The sequence below is a fragment of the Pezoporus wallicus genome, unplaced genomic scaffold (genome assembly GCF_028554395.1).
Source record: "Pezoporus wallicus isolate ANWC-B61680 ecotype Strahan unplaced genomic scaffold, APGP_CSIRO_Pwel_v1 contig_6464, whole genome shotgun sequence".
NCBI classification, from domain to species: domain Eukaryota; kingdom Metazoa; phylum Chordata; class Aves; order Psittaciformes; family Psittacidae; genus Pezoporus; species Pezoporus wallicus.
Window position 1 is genome coordinate 6,476,215 of NW_026642130.1, and position 25,482 is coordinate 6,501,696.

The 25,482-nt window shown below is 37.7% G+C and overlaps 1 protein-coding gene across 4 annotated transcripts in view; it reads left to right on the forward strand.

Annotated features, from left to right (window-relative positions):
- ATAD2B (ATPase family AAA domain containing 2B) overlaps positions 1 to 23,666 on the forward strand; it is a 78,916-nt gene extending 55,250 nt beyond the window's left edge. For 3 of the 4 annotated variants that reach the window (XM_057427608.1, XM_057427607.1, XM_057427610.1), the window contains 5 exons: positions 1,682 to 1,819; positions 15,222 to 15,917; positions 17,494 to 17,621; positions 18,819 to 18,947; positions 20,319 to 23,666. In XM_057427608.1, the coding sequence (XP_057283591.1) occupies positions 1,682 to 1,819; positions 15,222 to 15,917; positions 17,494 to 17,621; positions 18,819 to 18,947; positions 20,319 to 20,360 (1,133 nt within the window). In that variant the 3' untranslated portion in view covers positions 20,361 to 23,666. The remainder of the gene's footprint in view (positions 1 to 1,681; positions 1,820 to 15,221; positions 15,918 to 17,493; positions 17,622 to 18,818; positions 18,948 to 20,318) is intronic. The other variant, XM_057427609.1, reaches the window with a different exon arrangement.
- Positions 23,667 to 25,482: the final 1,816 nt, after the last annotated feature.

The following is a 25,482-nucleotide window of genomic DNA, read 5'->3' on the forward strand; positions in this document are numbered from 1 at the left end:
GATCTACTAGCAGTTTTTGAACTAAAACTTGTATTAATGCTTTTCTTGGAAGAGGTCAAGGTAGTGTTGCAGTCACAGATTGAGTCAGAGTGGGTGGCTGTGGCCATCAAAAAGGAAATCTGCCTTCTGACAAAAAAGAATGTACCCTGTACTTGGTTAGATCTGGCCAACATTTTCTTGGCTGTATTTGGAAAGAATTCAACATTCAAGATGAGATTTGGATGGAATTGAGCAAGCTGATCTGCATGAGGCTTCTCATACGTTCTCTGGAAATGTTATGAAGTGTTTCTGTCTGGAATCACAGAGGAGTTTGGAAGGCAAGTGACATATACTGTAGGCATTTTAATCTTTACCCAGTTGAAAAGCCGTCGATTTTCTGAATTGTGCCACATATGAGCTCTTAATTTGTTTCCGGGATACTGAAGGGTGAGGGTTAAGGCTAAAAGGCTCCATGTCAGTTTTTCTTCACAATTCTCTTGGCAAGTTATTTAGCAGTCTTAATAGTTTTGAAATTGAAGGTATTTTCTAGATTACTTTTTTTTTCCACAACTTCTCTAAATTTTTGACAGAACTGCCATTTTTGCTTAGTACTAGGACTGGTGACCAGTGTCAAAAAGAAGTACTGCAGTGTAACAGAATGATAAACTTTATAATAGAATTAGAATATAGAAGTTAAACTAGAATTTCTTCTTGTGTTACTGAAATGAGGTGATGTTGTAGAAAGATGATGAATGTAATGATAGCAAATTCTAAGTTGCTAAATTAAGAATGATGTATACTAGATGATTGGAATTGCAGCTTCTTGTTGAAACCAGTAGATGACAAGGTAGATAAATGCTGGATGTTTTGAGTAGTGAAATGACTTCTGATACACAGGTTAAGATATTTGTAATGGTATCTAGAAACTTACAATGTAACCAATAACTGCTAGGTGAGAGTTCCCAAGTGAATCTTTTCATTTCTGCATCCATCATTTTTAGAGCTTCTTGTCAGCTCTCAAGCACTTGATTCTGGTTAGTATTGGAGACATGGTGTGACATTTTGAAGACTTTTAGTGGATGGATAGGAAATTCTAGTTCAAAAATGCGTCTTTAAAATGTGCTTAACCAATATGAAAGTTTGTATTTTTAGAATTTAATTAAAAAACCCTGTGAAATAGTAGAAGCTATGAGATCAACTTAGATTGCAGAAAGCAAAACAAACTTTTTCTTAAAAGCAGAATTGCATTTTCTCAACCTAGAAGCTCATACTGAATCTGAAATGGATACACTGTACGTAACATAGATCATGGTGACAACACAAGGTTTTTATTCGGATGCTCTTTTTGATGTGGCATACAATGCCATTATGAATTGCCACTCATTTTAAATCACCTGTTTAAAATCAGGAAAAAATTTAAACTGCCAATAAGAATTTGCTTTGTAGAGGAAATACAGATAGAAGAGTGCAATCTTTGGGGACCCAAGTGTGAGATATTTTTCTAATCCTTCAGTGTTGACAGTTTTAAGACCATGAAACCAGTAAGTTATTTTGTCAGTAGAAAACAAATATCTTTGATTGTCCAGCTAAATATTAACTGATGTGTTCTCATTGCAGCATGGTATCCCAAGTTTCTTTTAAAATTCAGTCATTTTATGCAGCTTGGTTTATTTAAATAGGTATGGTTATCTTCTGTATGCAGGCTTATCGGTAACAGCAGAACAAATAAATCCTCATGGATCCACTGTACGGAAGACAGAAGCTAGAGCTGAAGAGGCATTTCGGAACAAACAAAAACCCACGATGGCTGTGTGGCCCAACTCTGTGAATAAATGTGCATGTGAGTACCTTGGGTGATAATTGTGCAAAATTAGAGGTGCTTTCAATGGCAAACATCTCAAATGTGTCTTTGCTACTGTTTCCTGGTTATTTCCAGAAGTAATTTGAGGCATGAAACACATGTAACTTTAGGAAATACTCGTTTTTTTCTGACTACATAAAATCTCTGCACAAGAAGTTGTAAAGAAACAAGATTTCTGTTTTTGTGATGATGATTTTTTTTCTCATGTAATATGAGTATTACTTTTTTCTTTGTAGAAGACAGTTTTCAGTATAAGACATCTTTAATCCAACGAGAAGATCTCTTTTATCTGTTTAAGATTTGTTTACACTGCGTGTGTATTCACAGGTACATACCCACATGCTGCTTAATAGTCTCCCATGCACTATAGTTACTTCCTATCTTCAGTACATACAGTATCATGCTAAAAGTTAGTAAAGAAATTACAGATTGAACTGTTTTCCTTTATGGCACTTGGTTTTCAATGTAACGATCCATTACTGGATACTCTGGCTGTAACCTACTGGGTAAGTCCAATGAAGTGAAGAAAATTTCTAGAATTGTGAGGAATGACTGTGGTGTAGGTAAGCAGAGGAACTGTTGATTATTTTCAAGAGGTAAGTTGATTCGAACAGGTAAATACACAACAGATATTTTGTCATAAACAAAATAAAGACTATAATAGAAGGTGAGTATGAGAGATACAGATAGTTGTGCATGGCTTTCCAGCTGAAGAGGTGGAATCCATCATTAATATGTTATTAACAGCATTATCGATTGCTTAATAGGCAAACTGATAGATTGAGGCTGAAAAATTTTCATTGGTCTTTGTGCTTTCTTTCATGGTACTTTTCCTTGATGAGAAAGGGTTTTCTGGGCATGGTGGTAAGTGTTCAGAGATAAACATTGTTTACATATGAATGATAGTGTTGATGTCAAATACTTTAATTAATTAGAGGTGTATGGTTTTATTTCCTTGTCGTGGTTTAAACCCAGTCAGGTAACTCGTTCGCTCACTTCCCCCCCTTTCTTGCCTTCCCCCTGCTCTCGGAGGGACAGAGAGGAGAATCAAAATCCACGGGTTGAGATAAGAACAGTTTAGTAACTAAGGTATAACACAAATCACTACTGCTACCACCAATGATAATAATGATAAAGGAAATAACAAGGGAACAGAATACAACACCTCACCACCCGCTGACCGATAACTCGCCCCCCAAGCCCGACCAAGCTCCGACCGATACCTCCTCCAACCCTGCAGTCTCCCAGCCCTTCCGGCTAACTCCCAGTTACATCCTGGGCATGACGTGCTGTGGTATGGAATACCTCTTTGGTCAGTTTGGGTCAGGTGTCCTGTCTCTGCTTCCTCCCAGCTTCCCCTCCTCCCTGGCAGAGCATGAGGCTCACAAAGTCCTTGGCCAAACCAAAACATCTCTATCAGCTCTGTTCCCGAGCCGAAAGTCAAAACACTGCACTGCACCAGCTACCAAGGAGGAGAAACATGACTGCTACTGCTGAACCCAGGACATTCCTGAAGGAATTAAAGTCACTGGTACAGAATTATGGCTTGAATAACTTGTTATAGAGTTAATTGATAATGTGGATCCAAGCTGTTCTTTACTCATTTGGCAGCTTGTGCAGAAACGGAGAGGAGGGAAGGGAGTCTCAGTTTTTTTGTTTAGTTTCCTATGAAATCTGAGATGGAGATACTCACTCTGGCTGATCTACAGAGCACTTTCCTGGCTGTGCGTGCTGTGCAGCAGGCGGTAGGGTTTATAGACCTCCAAGCCAGACATCTCCTGGGAAGAGAAATAGCAGCTATTACTGGTGACTTGTATGAAAAGAAGCTCTGGTAACTCTGCTCCCTTTTCCACCTTACATTACGGAGGTAGTGGCAATTGTTTGAAGACTAGAGACATCAACTGAAGGAAATTGCCAGCATTTCTGTGTGTAAACAAACAAACAAAAAAAAAGAAGTTAGTATTAAGGCACTGTTTCTGCTACTATTCTGGTGATTTAGGTTTGGAAGGAAAGTAAATTTGAGCCTTAGTGGTGTTTGGGACTACGATCAAATGAAAATCTGCCTTTTAAGGCTGAGTCTGGGAAAAGCAACTAGTCCGGGAGTGATGTGATGGATCTGGTAATCAAGAGGGAGAACCAGGAATTGATAAGCAATCAGAAGTGTGCAGAAGAGATTCAGGTGGTACATGGCCACACTTAAAGATTGATGTAGTAAGTTCAGTAGAGACTAGAAATTAGGAAGAGAGTCTTAAAAGGGGGAAGAAGGGTGCTAGAGTAATGCAGGAACAGAACTGAGCAGATTGCAGAGAGCTCAAATAGCAGCAAATTATATGGTGGATTGCAGTTGTGTAAGTGGAAGAAACAGGTTTCGAGAATGGATTTCTGAACAGAGGTGATTTTAGAGGTAGAGTGGCAATTATTTTTTTGGTCAAGAACTAAGTTTGATTTTTTTAAAGACTAAAATGTATTACATGAGCAGAGTAATAAAGACAATGATTCATGTATTTTAATTACACAGGATAGAACCTGTACTTTGCAATTAATAATTCTGAAAATCTTCCATTTTTTCCTGCTATTTAAATTTGAATTACTTTTTTATGTAGATAAATCTAAGGGAAAAAATCACCAATCACACGACTGTTTTCCTGATATTTTTTTTTGGGGGGGGGGAAGCTTTGTTTACAGTATTTTAGAAAATAGCTGCAAAAAGGTCAGTTCAGATGAAACACTTGAGAACCCTAAAGGAAATTAATGTCAAGCATCTTCTCTGAAAACAGAGTGGACTACAAACAGTGCAGCAGCCTTGTTCGATTTAAAGACCCCTTTATCGTTCAGGGCTGGTACAATAGAGAATAAGAAATAGTTTATCAGGTGTTGGTTTGTTTTCTGAGGTTATTTATTTTGTGTGAAACTTTTTTTTAGTTACCTATTATTTTGTGATTAAATTTTCAAGTATATATATATATATTTTAAATTATTCAATTAGAGCCAGTGGACTCTCAGAAATGTGGCACAAAATAGTTGTTTTGTTTGAAAGCATGGTGATATACGTTCCTGAGTTAGGTTTAATCTGCAATCTTCCATTTCCCTGGTTGAAGATACACCTGTGGTGGACTGTGTGTCACAGTATAGATGAGTTTTAAAAGTATTGCATTACTGGAAGTTGCTGAAAATCCATTTGGGAGAGTTCTGCAATGGATAATTTAAAATATTTTCATACTGACTGTGTGTTTTGAGAAAAGTGAAAATGATGAGAACTTAGAATGGGACATGGGTCAAAAGGCTGATGTTAAGTAGTTGTTTGATCGTAGAATCACAAAATTACTGTGGTTGGAAGGAACCTCTGGAGATAATCTAGTCTAACTCCCTGCTCTGAGCTGGTTGCACATGGCTGTCTCCAGTTGTGTTTTGAATATCTCCAGGAAAGGAGGCTCCGTGACGTGCCTGGGAAACCTCCATTAGTGCTTGGCCACTCTCACAAGAATATTTTTTTTTCTTAATTTTGAATTGAATGTCTTGTGCTTTGGTCTGGCCCATTACCTCTTATTACTGGGTACTGATAAGAAGGTATGTATGTGTGTGGAAAAGGAAGCTACCAGCATTGTGCAGTTTGGTGTGTCTGGTAAATTAATCATCGTAATTGGTTTAGATACACGTTAGCACATAAAACATTAGCATCTCTTTATTGGGATGCTGTATAATAAAGCTTGTTCTGCTGCTCTGTTTTGCCAGTAGATGGGGTATGTTGCATATTATTTTGCTGTCTTGCAGTTGCTTTCTTTAATGTTACACATAAATAAACTGTATGGGGAAGATCTGGTTTTACATTCTTATCTTTTTTTTTGCAGTATTTAACAATAACATATTGTAGTGATAGACTGCAGATTTTATGTCTTCTTCATGGAGAAGATGTCTTTTATGCTGTATATGAACATGATAGCTGTGAAAATGGCATTTGGAGGAAATAAAAAAAATAAAATATTTTCTGTTATGTGAAGTATTATATTAAAGTCATAAAAGTCATTTTATGAAATACGAAGTAAACACACTGATAAATTTTCCCAATAACTGAAGTGATTAGTGGTCTCTGTAGAACTATAGGGAGATAAAGCAAGGATATAAAAAACTGCTGCAGAAAATCTAGTTTCTCAATAATATTTTGTGCACCTCTGGTTTTTTGGTGGTGGTGGGTTTTTTGCCTTTTTTTTTTTTTTCTGAATGGCTGTCTTTGCTCCCGTGAAGTTGTTGCTGCTTTATAATGGAAAGGAGGCTGTGTTTTGGCAGGAATGATTAGAAAAATTAAAAATAAAGGTCTTTTGTTTATATTCTTTCACAAAAGCTGTTTTATTTTCAGTCTTTGATTTTCATCTGTTTTGTCTCTGACCTCTGTGCTGCCGTGGTGTCAGTATTTGCTGTACCTTAGGCATTGATATGACTACAGTAATGCCTTATCAGAGGACATGGCAGACCAGATGCTATATCGCTTTTATTATTTTAAATATTTTCAGCCTTTTGCACTAGTTCTGAATTTGGATACTGGCATACAGTATCCAGCCTGACAACAGTCATCCAGATGCTAACACTAAAATCCTAGCAGCTGCTGCTGTTTTGTCACAAATCTTATGCGTTCCACTGTTTTCTTCTCCTGCTCTCCAGATTTGACTTGGATTAATTCTCACTTGAGATAGAGACAAGTACTGTAATTTGACAAGCACCATTAAAAATGATTTTCTGGAATTTGAGGACATCTTTACTCAGAGCTGAGACAACTGTCCCTTTTTGTTACTTTATCATTCTGTTCTGGGTAGTGTAGGAGTTGGCATTCTGGATGACAGTAGTTTGATGTCCTGTATCTGATGCTGGCTTCAACCAGATGCTTTAAAAGGAAGTTTTAACATTTGAGAAATAAAAATTTTTCTTTTTTCATGCCTGATTTTGAAGGAAATGCAAACTTTGCTGGTGTTGAGTTCGTTAACACATCTTTTAATATCCATAGGCTTTGTAATTCTTCTAATTTAAAATGCTAATTAGTGAATTTGAAGGAGTTCTAATGTATGCTGAATGGCTGTTCATTTTTGGGATCCAGGCTTTTGGAGTTGGTGATATGTAGTGGCAAAGAAATTTTCTTACATTGTTATTAAATACCTGACTCTTGAAGTAATCAAATGTTATTTTATTTTATTTTAATTTAATTTTATTTAAATTTTATTTCCTTCTCTGACAGAGGGCAAAATAGGATCCTAAGATTTACCTGATCAGTGACTTTTTCATTTTATACTCTTGTTATTCATCTTCTTTCTAGCTCAGTGATGCAAGATTGCTCAGCCTTGCTTAAGAAGGCAGTTTTCGTAAAAGCTTTATCATCACCTTTCTTATAAACATGGTTGAAAGTGAGAATTTTTAGATTTGTTTTTAATGAGTTCTTCTGAAATAAATTTTTTACTCTTAAGTGTTACACTATCTTATATATCTTACTCCTTACTCTCTTTTGAAAACTGTGGCAATGTTGGCTTTAAATAGTTTAAAGACTTGGTGTAAAGTTTCTGCCTGCAGAAGTAGTTGATTTTCATGTGATTATTACCCATTCCTTAACTTGAATTTTCTCTTTAATTTTTTTATTTATTTTGCCTCTTTGACAGAGAAACCAAGCAGCAGCCATGAGCTTTTCACATATGTGGTATAAATGAATGCTGTAAATGCTACAGAATGTAATTTTGAGTTGGAGACTCTACTTTTTGTTCATGGCTGTCTGTGTCATTCTACAGTCCTTAAGAGCCAACTGAATGTGCCAAAAGTGTATATAGCTGTAATGGCTGCTATTGTGCATGCCTACTCAGAGTGGGAAAATAAGCAAATCTAGAGGTGGAAAGTAAAAAAATTATCTCCACCAGTGATATTAATCTGATTGTTGCTTTTGACTTCATTTTTCTCCTCAGTTTTCCTGTGTGACTGTTTTAGAATGGGTTGAGTTGGAAGAGACCTTAAAGATCTTCTAATTCCAACCCCCCCTGCCATAGGCAGGAACTCCTTTCACTAGACCAAGTTGCTCCAAGGTCCACCCAGTGTGGCCTTGAACGCTGCCAAGGATGGGGCAACCACAGCTTCTCTTGTCCATGTTTTTCTCAGGTTGGGAGCCTCAGAGTTGAGCACAGTACTGCAGGTGGGATCTCATGAGAGTGGAGTAGAGAAGGAGAATCATCTCCCTCAACCTGCTGGTCACACTTCCTTTTATGCAGCCCAGGATACAGTTGGCTTTCTGGGCTGCAAGCGCACATTGCTGGGTCATGTTGAGCTTCTCATCAACAAACACCCCCAAGTCCTTCTCCTCAGGCCTGCTCTCAAAATAGTCTCCTCCCACCCTGTATTTCTGCTTGGGACTGTCCTCACCCAGGTGCAGAACCTTGCACTTGGTCTTGTTGAACTTCAGGAGGTTTTCACTGGCCCATCTCTCAGCCTGTCCAGGTCCCTCTGGGTGGCATCTCACAGAGGTCCCTCCAGTGTGTCAACCGTACCGCACAGCTTGATGTCATCAGCAAACTTGCTGAGGGTGCACTTGATCCCACTGTTCATGTCGCCAACAGTGATGTTAAACAACACTGGGCCCAATACTGACCTCTGAGGAATGCCACATGCAAAGGAAATCCTTTGATCTGACAGGAGGTGAGAGCTGAAAGATTTGATTCCTGCCGGTTTTGTAAAAATTGGTAGTTGTCTAAATCTACACATCTACTGGAGGAAAAGGCTATAGATTGAAAATGGCTGTTAACCTGTTCTGGCTGGATTTGTTAGCTGATCAGGTAAAACATTGTATGGCCAGGCATAGCATGAGCACTTCAGATGCAGTATATCTTGTGTCCTCTTTAGCTGGGGTGGGGTGGAACAGGAGATACTGGGAGAGTTTTGTGGGAAATACTGGGAAGAGCTGAGAGCATTCTAAGGTATAACAGGTGGAAGTTGAGTAGGAGGAGAATGTGCTAGGGATACTGCAGCCAAGATATTTCTATTTTTTTATTTTTTTAAATATGCTTTATCTCTGTCTTATGTAACTTGACTGCTTCTTCTTGAAGTAGCGTGCCTAGGTGATTTTTTAGGTCTATTTGTCAGGTCTGTGCCTTTAGTGCCTTCCATCTGGGTAAAGAAAATGAAGTGTTTTATGGGTTAGTTCCACAGTCACTTCAAGCTGGTCAAACTGCAGGTTACTGCTAAAGGTGCTGTCTTGACTTTACACTGGTTGCATCTTCCCATCGTCTCCCCTGTGCCAGCACCATCATTCATGAGTTGGAAAGCTCACCTGAAGATTTTGAAAACTAACCCAGAAAAAATTGTGTTATGTTTCAAATGGATTTAGTTCCCTTATCTGTTTTACTGCAAGAACAGCACTGCCGGCACAAATGAGGTAGTGGAAATGCTATAGCTGGCTTTGGAGGGAGAAATGGCTTTGTCTGTTAGTAGAAGCTGGCACCTCATTTTGCTTTTTAAGCCATTGTGGAACTCTCCTCTGTTCTTTCTTGCTGCTTATCTCTGACTGCAGTTTGGGACTTTGACTAAAAACTCCAGAGACTTTCAAGTGGACTATTCAGTGTCCCTTGGTAAGGAAAGTGGAGCTACTGGAAGCAGCTAAATTACTGTGGCAGATATACTGATATCCTGGATGCTGCATAAGAGAGCCTAAATTGCTGGTATTAAGTGCTTTCTCAAGGCTTTGAGTTACTTTACACACAAGACATCAGAAAGAAGTTTAGGGTTTTGATCATGGAAGAAAAACTTGAAACACGTGCGTTGCTTCAAGTGGTTCTTGATGATACTGCAGACACACAATCTAGATCCATGGTGATCTTGCTTGCCATGAGAATCTCCTTTGGATTTTAATCCCCAGGAATTCTTTATGAAATAAAGGTAACAATAGAGAATCTACTGTTTGATGGATGTCAGTTTTGTCATTTAATGACAGAGGATTCACATTCTCTGGTGGACTTTTAAGCAGTGCAGAGGCATAGAAGGGTCTTTTCTACAGCATGAAATGAACTTGTTAGCCTCCACTAATACTGTACTGCACTTAATATACTGTATTAGTCAAACTACAAAAATTTCAAAAGAAACATACCTGCTTTGACTGCTGCATCTTCTCATTAGAATTCACCCACATTAAGGCAAGCAGACTTGCTTGTTAACGATTGACAGTCTTCGAATCTTCTAATTATATCTACTTCCTTTTCCAACTGTTAACTTTATTTCTATGTAGTCTGCAGTTATGTCATTGTATGGCTAGATTTGGGGCATAGCAACAGTGTATACCTCAACTCTGAAGCTTCTGTACCACTCACTCATGTTTTTGAGATGTTTTCCTGAGACAGTACTAAACAGAAAGGTCACAGTTACAAGGTTGAAGTGCACCCCTAAAAAAAGGATGCTTGTTTGATGTGAAGAGGTTATCCTTACTTGGTGTGTCTGGCTTGAGACTCTCCAAGCAGAACCTGTTGGTGGGCAAGAATTGAGAATTTCTGAAAGTCTGCTGCAGGTTTCATTTTACTCAAGTTGTTCCTAGGAGACTAGTCCTTCTGCAATAAGTATAGAATTTAGTTTTTATCACCATGGGGGGCCAGTTCTGGGGAAAAGGTTGTCTGCCTTGAGTTCAGGGCCTTTCAGCTGACTCTTACAAAGTTTCTCAAGATAGGAATGGAAGAATTGAGAAACCTCACTTACCACTTAAGGAGATGTAGAGTAAATTTGTATTCAGTGATTAATTACATTGTATTATGTTGAACTTCTAGAAAATGCTGTCTTCATAGGCTGTGCAGCTTAGGAAAAGAAAAAAGTGAGGAAGGTTTGCTTTTGATATGAACTTCATGCGAACCCAGGTGAAAAGTTATGTGTGACTGCTGGTCAAACAGGTATTTATTGTCCTTAAAGATTCTGAATACTGATTAACAAAAAAGCAAACTAGGAAAGCTAGAACTGCACTGAGGATCCCCTTGGCAAATCTGTAGAGGTTATGTGAAGATTATAGAGTTCAGCAATTCAGAAAGCAAGTGACTGTATTCATGTGTGAATAATTGGTATTATAATAATTTGAGTTATAGAAACTCAGTTCTGTAAAGCAGGATTCCTCTGACAATAGTATTTTTACTGCCTCTGGCACAAATACTGCCAAAAGACTGAGTATCAATGGGTAGTTTTCAGACAAGTAGTTTTAAAAAGAATAATTGAAAAGGTGTTAAGGTGCTCACTTGCAATTGTATATACTCTGTTAATTTTTTTAACAAAGTTAACTCAAAGTTTTTCTTCTATAAAAAGCTATCCCATTCTGTTAGTTACTGAAAACTTCAATATGACATAAATCATACTGACGATAAAATAAAAAGTGTGGGATTCTGCTCTTGATAGTTTACAGTCTTACATCAACATTAAGGTAGAGAAGAGGGGACTCCAGGTCAAGCTTATTTTTTAGCAGCAGTCCATTACCCTGTTAGTTCCTGCCCGTTAGGTCTTTAGTTTTGCATCAGTTTTTACCTTGTGGTAGCTCCTTCTTCCTTTTTGAGTCCTATTTTTGAACTGTCTTGCAGAGCTCAGAGATAAATTTTACAAGTAGTAATAGGACAAGGGGGAATGGCTTTAAACTGAAAGAGGGTAGATTTAGATTAGGTATGAGGAAGAAATTGTTTACAGTGGGGCTGGTGAGATGCTGGCACAGGTTGCCCAGAGAAGCTGTGGCTGCCCCATCCCTGGCAGTGTTCAAGGCCAGGTTGAACAGAGCTTTGAGCAACCTGGTCTAGTGGAAGGTGTCCCTGCTTATGGCAGGGGGTTGGAACCGGGTGATCTTGAAGGTCCTTTCCAACCCAAGCTGTTCTGTGATTCTAGGTGACATCTTACCAAGTCTGTGTTATTCTCACAGTAGTACCTTTTTCTTTCCGTCAAATACAAAGAAAATCAGTCTAGGTGATGAAATCTGTTGTCAACATCTACATTTGGTCACATGGTTGCCTTCTACATTAACCATTCCTCCTACTTGTGCCACTCCCTTAGCTTTATTGAGGGAAGTGGGCAGGACAGAAAGACAGACTGGTGGTGGAGTTTGGTTTTAAATGTTGTATTCCTTGGTCAGTTTTTCTCTTTTCCTTGAGGCTTGGCTGTCTGTATGAAAGGAAAATCCGTGTAACATTGTTATGTGTGCTAAGGATGTGAACCCAAAATTTCTTCTCCCAGCAGACTTTTTTTTTGCACAGAGAAGTGCAGCCTAGATGAGAACAAAAAGGCATCATTTGAATGGGGCACTTTAAATGTGAGAACTAGAATTCTACTTTTGATATTATCAGGAGGGTAAACACTGGTGCATGGGCTCAAATATATGTTATTAGGTGAGAGACTGGGAGTCTCCCTGAGTTCATGGACATGATGCAGGTAGTTCTGTGTTAAACAAATTTAAAAGAGATTTAGGTGGGTTTATGAAAGCCTGAAGAGAGAAAGCTTCAGTGCTTGGGATGGAAAGGCTTGAAAGCAGGAAGGCTTTTACTCAAATGACAAGGGGGGAAAGTTGATTCTTAGAAGTATAGGGACAAAAAGAATTAGGATTTTAGAAGCGCTGGTTACCTGTTGGTTACAGGTCTTGGTGGGTCAGGTGAAGATGTACTGCTGAGAAGTAAGAGTTTATAAGAGCCTGGGAGGAAAAAAAGTTATCATTAATTGAGTTCTATTGACTAAATGTGAGTGAAAACCCAAACTAGATAGATTATTGGTTTTGTCAGTTCAGATACTGTTAAATGTTAGGACGGTGTCTTCTGCAGTATTGGGCAATGAAATTCTGTTCTTTCCTAAATCTCAAGAGCTGGTTAGTGGTATCAGGGTTTTTTTGATACTGTGACATAACAGTGGTTTTACAATGATAGCAGTGTTTCAACCAAAGTTCTGTTTTGTGTGCACTGGTGTGATGAGGCAGATGAAAATTTCTCTGTGTTTACTGGTTTAATGCAGTGTAAACCTCAGAGTTCCTGTGAGGACGTCTTCTGCGTATCCTGCACCATTTTCTGTGGTTGCTTTGTTGTAATTAAAAACAGCAGTAAAAAGCAACATGCACAATGTGCATTTGAATAGTGCTGCATGAAAGAGAGTGAGTTGGACTTGCTGTCTGTGACCTTGAAATTTGGTGAAATGTGTGACACAAGGATTAATTCAATTTTACTTTAATGTGATTTCTCCTACACTTAATTTTAGGAACGTGCCTGTGTGAAGTTATGGGTTCTTATCCCAGGTAGAGCTCATAGGGTGGACAAAAGGGATGAACTAGTAAACCGGGCATATTTAAAGTACGATTCATTGGTATAATAAATGTCAAATATATTTGACATATCTGATTCTTAGAGCAAAGTCAACCTAAAAAGCCAGAATCAGTGTCTCTTTAAAAATTTCAACTTTGTTACTAATCTGTACACTTGACAACATAGTATATTTCCTTTAGAAGATTCCCCTTCTGTGTTGGAGCTGACCTGAGGCTAAACCCATTGCCTTAATAGGGGAATTTTCTTTGTCCTTAAGTTTGCACCTCCCTGTTTAGTTTCAGATTTGCTGCTTTTGTTAATAATTAAAATCTCTTTCAAAATCTAAGGGAAGATTACATGAGCTCCTGAAAAGTTATGTGAATGGGTTGTAGTTTATCATCAATAAATCATGTATACTGATGCTAGCTGTAGAGGCCCCTGTCAAATCTACAGAACAGCCGGAGAAAAGGGATTTTTCTCCTCAAATTTTACAGCTCTCCATAAGGTCTGTTTGTAACAATGAATACACATTCCAAGTGAGACTGTGTTTTTATTGCAGTGGGATTGTATCTTTAGATAGCTTTAAAGCTAAAAGGTTAAGATTTATTCCTAGTGTAGTGGTTAAACAACCTGCTTGCACACACCACTCATGGGGAGCAAATTCTGAAGTACAGCTATGCTTCTCTTATCTTCTGTGAATTAATTCTCAACGCTTGTACCTGCATAGTGCTTGTATCTTCAAAGCAAGATCTTTGTAACTCACTGTGAGTCTGGCAGACATAGATCTGGGACTTTATACCCCATAAATCAAAGCAACTTACAAATACCAAGAACAGTATGGAGGTGCTCAACATAAGGGTTCATTTTCAAATGGAAGAAGATTTGTTAATCTCTGGTTACTGTTGGCTGGATTTTCAATTATATTTGCTTGGTCACAACTTGAGCAATTTTGCAAATATATGAGCAGTCTGTATCATTATTTGAATTTGAATGTAGAAGTTTCAGTTTTTCCCTGTCTCTTCTGGAGTCTTTTGAGCTTTGTTTCGTTAGTGCTCTTGAAAAGGAGCAGTAGTATCATGTTTGAATGGTCTTCCTTCTGTATTTGCTGGTCGCATTGCAAATGTGCACCAAATTCTTTTAGATTGGTGGTTTAGCAAATAGATTAGTAAAAAAAATCCTTTCTAAAAAAAAAAAGCTTATTATGTGATTTTTTCAACGGCACAGGAAGTTCAAATGAGAAATAGAAGAAATGGAAAAGTAAGGATACAGAGGTGATGAAGAAAGGATCACGTGTCCATGTTGCTTCACATTGAGTTTCATGATATGGAGGGAATGCATTGGTTATGAGCCTATTTAAGGACCTAGGCTTTCCCTTCTGCTTACAGACTCATTGCAGAAATGCAAATGTTTGTGAGGTCTCTCTGTAGAAGGGGTTGCCAAGTGGTGTGGGTCTAAACCAAAGTTCCTCAGTTTTTAAAACTACGTTTTGTCAACTTGAGTAAAGAAGTGGGAATGGAAGGAAGGTTGAGGAGATCTAGCCAACTTAGAGGGAAGATGTCTTTGACTTGACAGTGGACATAAATTGAAAGGAGAGGTGCTGATCTGATATAGGGCAAAAAGCCTTTTCACTGGTATGAGTATGTGAGTATGCATTGATACAGAGTGCCCATGAAGGTCATTTCATCTGCATCTGTGGAGCTTTTCAGTACAGGGCTGGATAAAGCCTTGAGCAACCTAGTCTGCCCTCGTAGCTGACTCTGTTTTGGGTAGTAGGTTGGACTGGAGACTTCCTGATGTCTGTTCTGAATTATTCCACGAATGCCTGGATTTCACTTCCATTTGTTTCATTGTATAATGATTCCCAATCACTGAGGTTCTAAAAGAGGAAAATGAGGAAAAACTGACATTAGAGTTTGCATTAACCAAATGAGAGTGAGAGAGTTCTACATCATTGGTTAGCTTTTTGCTTTTATTATTTTACCTACAAATGGATATATCTAAAATATATATTTCCTTCAAATGTGAACACATTTGATTGCCTCAAAAGCCACAGCATATTCTGTTATCCTAGTATGTTTGTTGAGGGGTACCTGTGCATCTAAAGGTTTCTTTTTTTCATTACAATTCAGTTCGAATAAGGAGAAAATCAAGACGGCGCTCACAGTGGGGCAAAGGCATTATTAAGAAGAGGAAAGTCAATAATTTAAAGAAAGATGAAGATGATGCTAAGTTTGCTGATGATGAAAATCATGGAGAGGATAGTAAATTGCTGGAAAATGGAGAGCTAGAGATCAGCGCTGACTGCATTGAGGAGAATGGGGAGGAAATAGGAGATCTCTCTATAACAAATGATGAATCCTCTTGTGATATTATGGATATTGATGCAGAGCAGAGGCTTAACAATGGGACATCAGGAAAGGAAAACAATTTTGCATCCACAGAAGAAGAGAGCTCAAATGAATCTCTTTTAATAACTGACAGTGTTACCCTGAGTGCTGAAAAGGAATTAAGGAAGGACTCTACATTGAAAGGGGACTGTGTGAATGGGGAGACATCTGTACAGAGATCAGAAGGTGTACCTCTTCCCGCATGTCACAACGGTAGAATGGATTCAGTTGATACTGTTTCACCCTGTGACAACAGTGATGGGTCTATTAACAAACAAAAATCTTTGTCTGAAGATCAGCCAAAGGAGCAAACGGAAGTTTCCAGTGAAAATCAAGGACCTGATCTAGTGAAAGCTGAATTACCACATTGCAGCAATAATGACAGAACACTACAGAGCACAGACACTGAAACTAAGGATGCTGAAACAGATAAAGAAGGTATAGCTTGTTTTCAATGCTTCTGTTCTTATCTTGGTGTCCAAGTTAATATATATATATTTTTAATTGTAGTATTTTATGTTATTATTGTATGATAACATTTTATGAACTGCTCTCTGTTTATTTGAAACTTTTGGTGTGCTTACAACATTTAATTCCACATCATAAGTCCACACTTTACTTGCTATAATGTTATCTTTCACAAGTAGGTATATCTCCATACTTAGACTGTTCTGTTTATTTTTGTAGTCTTTATGGGAAATATTGTAAATAATGAGATACTATTTAAACAATAATTAAAGATTTAAAAGCTATTACCAATGCACATAAATATATATGTTTTGGTCTGTGTTTGTTCTATATTTTTACCTGTATATGTTTTGACTTGTTTTATTAGATTTATAATAAAAGTATCTTTGATATTTGTTGAAAAAACACAGGAATACAGAATGTGTTCCTTTAAAAACTATTGCTCATAGCAAAAGTTAAAGCAGTTTAACTCATGGCAAAAGCCAGATAAACTGTTATTTATCTATTGGAGAAGGTACCTGGTTTTGGAGTTACAGTCAACACAGTAACAGTGCAGCAAAAAGATAAGAAAAGGAGAAGGGAAATCCTGGTGGTGCATAAAAGAAGGGGCCACGTCCTTTGAAGACAAGAGACATCATTTCCTCAGGGAAGAGAAATAAAAGGCTTATGCATGACTGCCTTTTTAATTAGCTTTTCAGAATTGTCTGAAAGGATGAAATCTTTACTTCAAAAGTTAGTGCTGAGATTTACAAAGTAAATGAGCTTTAATGAGAGATCTGAACTATGAGAATATCACTACATACATGTTGGCTGTGTTTGTACATACACATTTTCTCGAAGTGTAAGGAGAATAGTAGAGGAAAGTTCCTAAGAATAGCAGGAGTATGATGTACAGTAAAAGCCTTTATATTTCTGAATTTAGTAGTTGAATTTTATTTACATTACAGATGGTTATAATAACAGGGAGGTCCTAAAAATAGTTTTAAATAGTTGAGGAGAAAAACAACGGATGAGTGTAGGGAGAGAATCAGGAGATAAAAAAATACTTTGTTTTCCACAACAGGATGGGACAACAGCTTTAATGCAGAGGTGGAAGAAGTTTGTCACAAAAGCATGAAGTTTCAGGAGCAGAGCTGATGTTAGAATTAGTGTGGTGATGAAGACATAGGATGCTTTGGAGAGAAAAACAAGGATTTGATTTACTTAAGCTAATGCTCAAAATCTTTCTGCTTAGTATCTGAACTTCCCTTAAAAGCTGTGTAATTTGATGTCGCTAAGTAGAAATAATACAATGGGAAAACTCTTTCAGTGACATTCAGTTTTCTGTTGGGACCAGTTTCATGTGTGTTTTCTGAACTGTGGTTTCGTGCAACTGTAAACATTCAGAATTCTGCAAAGCTGATGAATAATGCGCACTGTCACAATTACTCTTGCTTGGTTAAAAAAAACCTCAACAAACCAAACAGGCAAAATCAAACCACAGTGAAGAAACAAGTTGTTCATTTTGAGAGACTGACAGTGCTGATAATTGTTTTTCAAATCACAGGTGTATACAAAAGCAAGAAAACACGAAAAGTTGCTCTGGAACAGTCAAAGCCCACAAGTTTGGAGCAGGTCCCTGAGGAACCATTGGATCCCTTACCCTCTGTAGTTGTTGACCATGTCAGACTAAAGGTAATGGAACCAAAAAATCAATTGAACTGTTAACAGACTCCGTGCAAAATGCTTTCTTTCTCTCTTCTGAAGCAACATTCCCTTTATTTTTGGCTGCAAATGAGTATTATGACAGCAGTAACTTCTGAAAATGGTATGTTGGTCAGTGGGTTGGTTTTTTGTTTTGGTTTTTTTTTTTTTGGATGAAAAGTTAATAAAACTACTGAATCCTTACTGTCCCATCATTCCTGCCATTGCAAATCCAGTAATAGCCCAGCAGTCCACTGTTTTAATTGCCATTTTTGCAGGTACTCATATGTTAATTGGACATGCCAGTTACTGAGGAACTGCTGGATACCTAGTAATTAGGGGTTAACATCATCTTTTCCCTTCCCATGTATGTATACTTAGTGGAAAGAACTGTTAGTGGATTGGAAAGCAAATTGGAATTTGTGCTGATGTTTTGGCATCATAGACTGAACCCCTGCTGGTTAATTTTCTTTCAGTTTTGTCTCTTTTTAAGCAAAGCTACAACAAAATTTGGTGTCTTCTGTTGTAGAAACTAGATTGACCTACTGTGAAATTTAGATCCCATTTGTAGTGGAGTACAGATGATAATCTCTTTGGAAACAATTATACAGGAAACACAAAAGTGTTATGAAAGGGACAGTTCTTAAATTTTACTCTGGTACTATGTAAAGTACACGCTTTCACCTTCTGTTTGTGAGCACTTCTCTGTGTGTCGTGCCCCTCTCCCGCCCCCCTTCTTTTATTGTACTGTTTTTCAACATTTGTGGAATTCCAAATGTCTTTCCATCTGGTACTACTTACAATTTAATGCCAATGCAAGTTCTTACAAATGTCTCCTTTAGCTATCAAAGCAGATTTTATAGTTTGCTGTGTCATACTTATTGACCAAGATGAAATAGGATAAATTATTGTTCAAATAGAACAAGCATTGCCCCAGATACACTGATTATAAAATGGAAGACAAGAAAAAGAAGTGTGGGTATAAGCAGAGAAGTCGAAAGAGACATTAAGTCCTTTTGCATTTGCATGGAAGCAGTGGCCTTACTGGTGTCCAGGTGTGGTCCATTTTATTTTTATGTATCCCACCAAGACAGGGCTTCAGAAGGAGATTTAATTTCTGATTTGTCCTTAAAAAAAATGAAGTGATTATAAAACCCCTTGTAACGTCACCTTTTGTTGTTCCAACAGAAACTTCTTAATTTGGTGGTTAAGAAAAGTGACAACCTGACTGTTGACCAGCTAGAGAGATTGTATTCACTCCTCAGTCAGTGCATCTACAGACACCGTAGAGACTATGACAAATCACAACTTATAGAGGTGATGTTGTACCATTTCTTTTATTCTTTATCTGAATTTTGTGAGGCTGTTTTTTTAAGAACTAAGTTCATCTCTCAGTTTACTGTTGTACTAGCAGGCAGAAGCCTTAAATAAACTTTGAGGAAAGTATCTAAAAATGAAATAAACTTTAGTGTAGAAATTACTTAAAAAAACAGAGGCTGTTTCTAATAATACTTTTCTCAGAAAAGGATTAAGGATTTAACCTATAAGAAGGAAGGAAAAAGAGGAGAGAATACAGCAGCATGGAGAAGCACATGTTAGCAGAGTAAAAGTGGAGTAGAAGCAGTTACCACATTTATGATATGAATAACAGTGGATGTAAAGTGAGTACTTACAGGCACACTGAGCCAGCGTTGCTGCAGTTGCTTTTACTTGCAGTTGTGTAACTAGGACCCCAAAAATGACATACGTCTTCTTCATTCAGTTAGCTGACTGTAACTTTCATACAAGACCTTAAAAGTTTGCAAAATTTCTCTAACTTGGTAAGTCCAGCACAGTGTAATTTAAGCCAGTTGTATGCTTTGCTGTCATCCTTTTCCTCTAGGATGCCCAGGCCTCCTGTCTGCATCAACAGTAAGTTGATCATTTCACCACTGGCATAGGCTGATCATAACTCTGAACGTGCATTCCTTCCAACATCATTGTTCTAGCTGTAGAGAGGTTTGGATCAGCTTGCTGATTCAACTAATAACCAACCCTGTTGAGAAAAGGACAGCAATTGCTAGTTTCCAGTTGGATTACTGAACACTAAATATTTTTCTCCATGAATATTTTACAGCAAAACCTGGAAAAGCTTTAGCATGGGATATCGCAGAATTACTGCAAAATGCTTTTCAAGCCATTTTCGTGCTATTCCTCTCACCATCTTGCCACCTAAAAATATGTTGAAAGTCTGTGCCAAATGTTAGGTAGATTAAAAAGACATTTATCCAGCAGGAATATGCAGAGACTGATCTCTACTTTGATTTTCCAAACTGTGCAGATACGTGTGTACAGCAGAGTTACCAATAGCATAAGTGTGCAGGAAGACTTGGATTCATGCAGTGCGCTATTGCAATGCTTGCTTAATACATATTGAGTATGCTAATTATATAAATGACCCTAATACACTTCGATTTTCTCATGGACTGTCATAGTGGCGTGCTTTTCTGCATTAGTACTTCTTTAATTAGTTTCCTCTTTTAGCATATTTTGCTAGCAGACAGCAGCTAATAAACAGAAATTTCTATTTTCCTATTAATTATTTTTTCAGATATTTTAAAAAATAGTCAAGTAAATATGATTATGCAATGTAACTTTATTTCCTTCTCTGTATATTTATGTATAATTGATGCCCTGTGTCTCTTGCAGGAGATGGAAAGAACAGTTCATGTGTTTGAAACATTCCTGTGAACTCAACAAGATGGGTGGGTTTATCCTCTCAAACTGCTCATGGGAGAGCAGTCCTCTGAGCCATTCAGTTTCCATTTGCACCAAGTACGTGCAGAGCCTTGGTCTTAAGTGCTCTCTCTTTTTCTTTTTGTTGAATTTGGTGCTATTGTCTCAGGTACCTGAAACCAACCAGCCTACAAGAACCAAACGGAACTTCATATAATTGTATCTGATATAAATAAAGAATACAATGCCACAGCTTGGAGATTTTTGGTGCTACAGAAACTGTTTTCATTTCTGCTCTTGTTCATGCATTATCTTTGGGGAAACTTCAGGCAAAGTGGAGACCAACACATAACAAGAGGAGTGGAAAGAGCAGATCTAAGTTGAATATTTTTAAACAGGCAACCTTTCTTATTTTCTTTTTTTTCCAGTTTTTCTCTTCTCTGGGGAATGGACAAAAATATCTGTTCTAAAGAAGGCAATGATGTATTGTGGTAGGAATCTTGAGTAACTGGATGTACAGTAATTTGAAGATGAGGCTCTCTAGAACTGCCTTTAATGTGCCTTTTAGTCAGTTGAGAAAGATAAGGCTGATCAATTAGTTTGGATTATAGCAAGTGGCAATGTTAGAAAGCTGTCTTCAGAATGAAGATCTCCAAAAGGATGATTTGTGTTCTCTTCATTCAATGGCAACCAGTATTATGGTTCTATAATACCTGTCTTGCTCTACAGAACTAAACTAAGACACACTGAAAAAGCCACATACTTTACCAAAAGAGTGAAATTCCTTTTTTCCTTGGTATGTATTTGTTTTAGAAACAAGTTACACAGTGAAATCTTTCTCTGTTGCTAAAAATTAAGCATTTTCCCACCATCCCCCTGTTTTCCATTTTGAGTTCTTTTAAGAAAAACAAGTGTAATACTGGTAGGTTTATTTTTGAAGTTCTGTGTTTGTAATATAGCTTGGACTGAAGTGCAGGTAAGAAGACACTGTAGTTGGTCAATGTCCTGGAGCCCAAGCTCACGTGAAAATAAAGCTTAAACTAGGCTTCACAACTTGGTCCATAAAAAGCATTGTTAATGTTGGAGGTTTGGAGGACAGCCTTTTGAATCGATCTTTGGACCAAAGTTCTCTGAATTGTCTGGGTCTGAATTGTGTCATTCAAAACCCTTCTCTTCTAGCAACTGGAGAGAACAGTCTAGGCAGTTTCAAGAAAAACATATTTTATCACAAGCTCAGTATTAAAACATTACCTGGGCTGATTTATTTCAAACCTGTGTGGAAAGTGTTTTAGAGAAGTTGGCTGGTGTTGCCATTGTTAACCATTCATTATGACTGTCCCTTACTTAGCTGCGGAAGTGTCTTTCTGGAAATATGCAACACAGTGTGATTAGTTTGTAATTAGACAAAACAGACTACTGCAGAGATACTGAGCTACCTCAGCTTTTTGTATTTTAGTTACCAACAGTGTTTATGGAGGACTCCCATTTGCAAGCTGAAGCTAAGGTATTTGTCTCCACCTCTACGGCTAATATTAGTATAGCACTGCAGAGAAACAAAACATGGGCCTTGGGCTACTGCAGTAATCCAGAGTGCTTTGTCCATTCTGGTTAAACATAGTTCTTAGATCTTTTTCTCTCCAGAATGCCATTGTTTGTCTTTCTAGCTAATGGCAGAGAAAGGTTTTAAGCATTCATGTACATCTAATTACACCTTCTAAATGCAACCCATGCAGAAACACTGTATTTTTTAGGTGGGAAAGTGCGATTAAAAACAACAAAAACAAGCAGAAAACACATTTTAAATGAGATTCTTTGATCTCAGATTTGATTATGGGATTTTTTTCCATGTTTCATTTAGTATTTATTAGCATCATACCTGTTTGAAATATTTTTGTGTCTGGTACATTAACAGCATTTTGTATTTTGATGGGAATTGTTACAAACTTTAAGATTTGATTAAATAAAAATGTAGCAGATTTTTTGTAGCAAGTTTCTGATAAAAGGGGTTTTTGCAAGTCTCAGGTTCTTGCTGCAGAATTTTTTAAAAGTATTTATTCCAGTTTCACTTACTCAGAGAAGTTTTTGTTCAAGTAACAGCAGCACTTGTGGAAGATAAAACCGCACACGTTTTTAAGATGATAAATTTATATGAATTTAAAAAGAAATTTTTTGTCACCAGTGGGTGTGAAAAGCAAGTTTAAGGCTAGTGCCTGACATTACAATGGTTCGAAAAGGTCAGGTTTCTAAAGGAAAATTTTTACTGTCAGTTGTTGATTGGGAAAAAATTGTAAAGAGGCAACTTTACTAATGGAAGAGCTGCCATGTTGTTTTAGAGAAAAGTAGCTGATATCAGATGTTCTAGTGGACAGCTTACCTAAAATGATATGCTCGCCTTCTTAGCCCAAATAACCACACTTCAGTTCTTGTTTTCCTTTACAGATGTCTGGTGGTTATAGAGTTAAAACAGCTGTTAATCTATCCATGTGGTCTAAACTTGTTTACTCTTTGTATGTTTTTAATTTTTGTTGCCACATAGCACTGGCAAGAGTTTGTACAAATTGACCTCTCTTCCTTGTTTCTTGTTGTGAAAATTGCAAATAAACTCCTGTGTGAGTCCTTGTACTGGGGTCAGTGAAATGTGGCCAGCCAGAAGGAAGGAGGCTTCTCTGGAGGGCTGACTGGGCTGTCTTGGAGATAATAGAGTTGCTCTTGGGTGAAGTTGATGGCTATGGAGTTAATTGTATTTGCAAGCTTGAATCTCACCTGTGATTAATTTGTTTTGTTTTGTGTCCTCTGTATTGTTACTTGATTTTCTCATATGCCAATGTATTTATAGGATTACTGTTTTTTGTAATATCTTGTCTTCCTTTTTTTTGGTTTGTTGGTTTTATTTTTCCATTACTTTGATGGGTCAGCTCTGGTTTTACCTTTACCTGAAGGCATGTCCTGCAGCTGATAGTCATTTATTTTGTTTTTATTTTATTTTGTAATCACAGCATAAGCTTGAATTTGGGCTTGTACTTGCATCTTTTGTAACTTGTACATTGGGTTATTTAGACATTGGGGACTCCTGTTTGGTTTCATTAACGTGTGTCTACTTCGTGGATTAAGTAGACTTCCTTCATCAGCTATGGTATATTTTGGATTCTATAGTTTATTCAGAACTGTGTTTAAATTGATGTTTTGCATTTTGACTTCCTTTTATGTTAGTTTGAAGTAAGTTATTTAATTTTTTTGAACTTCTGGAAATTTTGAACATTTTACTGTAATTTGTAATATAACTGCTGTGAAATACTTGAATAAAGATGACAAGAAAACACAGCTTCAGAAATGTTTAAAAGAAAACCTGCCTCCTAGCTAGTATCAGTCTTTCTCTTACCAGGCCTTCATGATTTCAAGGTCCAGATGTGCCCCACGTTGGGTGCCAAAAAGAACTGTTGTGGTTTAAACCCAGCCAGCCAGCTCATTCACTCACTCCCCCCCTTTCCTCCCTCTTTTTTCCTCCCCCCCCCCCCCCCCCCCCCTTTCCTGCTCCTGGAGGGATGGGGAGGAGAATCGAAAGAATGTAAGTCCCACGGATTAAGATAAGAACAGTTTAGTAACTAAGGTATAACACAAATCACTGCTGCTACCACCAATGATAATAATGATAAGAGAAATAACAAGGGAAGAGAATACGATACCACCGCCGAAAACGAGTCTGACCCAGAAGACCCCATGTCCTTCCGGGTAACTCCCAGTTACCACCCCCTCCAGGCATGACGTGCTGTGGTATGGAATACCTCTTTGGCTAGCCTGGGTCAGGCGTCCTGTCTCTGCTTCCTCCCGGCTTCCCCTCCTCCCTGGCAGAGCATGAGGCTCAGAAAGGCCTTGGTCAGGGTAAACATCACTTAGCAACAACCGAAAACATCGGTATCACCAGCACTGTTCCAGGCTGAAAGTCAAAACACAGCACTGCACCAGCTACCAAGAAGGAGAAAAATTGACTGCTACTGCTGAACCCAGGACACACCCAGGACTGCTTATAGTACATCAGCATCCAACTAATAGTAGAGTTTCCCATTAAAGGTGTTTTAAGGAAACATTCTCTTTCCTTGCTGTTTATCAGAGTGGTTCTACTTTCTGACAGGTTTTGATTTTCTTTTTTTTAAAGATGAGCTTCTAATATTTCTAGAAATTCCTTTAGTTCTTCTCCCTCCCCCAAATAGGAGGGTGCATAGGAGAGTAAGAAGTTGCTAGAGATTATGGAAGTGAAGAATCAACTCGCATCTTACTCATTAGCAATTTATCCAGAGCTAACTGCATGTGATTTATATATAATGTGGAACAGAGTATGAGAAGCTGTACTAAAGATCTGTTACAGCCTGTCTTGAGGTATAGAACATAAAACAGGCCTGCTCATTTTCCTCTTTTTCTTTCTGTGTACTGTCGGGCTCCTGGACAAAAGGCTATTTGAGGAAGAGAGTGGTAGTAACTTAATTCATGACTCTGATTCCACTTTTATATGCAGAATTGAAAGCATAATTAGGTATTAAATACACTATTATGTAAATTACTATATAAATATAAAAGCAAAGTTGATCCATGACAGCTGGGACTAATTTGTATCAGTATGGTTAGATATGGTGTTTGTATCTGAATGGCCTTGCAGGTACCAGCACCATGGTTTGACACTGTCCAAGGAGTCTGCACTATGTGAATGAGGAACATAGTGTATGTTCCAGGTCTGATTTCTGACAGTGACTGTAAAAATAATCAGTCATAAGGGACAAAACTGTGCTTTATTTGTGTAAAGTACTCAGTGAACTTTGAGTGGTGCTTCAAAAGCAGAAATTAATGAGGAATAGTTGGGTGCCATTGCGTGTTCCTAATAAAGCCTTAGTATAAGCTTGTGTTACACTCATATTTGTCAAGTGTTCAGTGATTAACACTGCTTCCTTCTGCTGTTGGTTTCTGCTTTGAATGTAGCTCTGAAATGCTATTTCCCATATTTCCTTAAACTTGCAGTGCTGCAGATCCTGTGTTTCCTCCTTTAAGCTCCTCAGATAATTTATTTAAATAAATTAAAAATGAGATCCCATTGTTGTGTAACTTGGGTAGGATTTGGACTTGTAATATATGGGATTTTAAGCTAGCA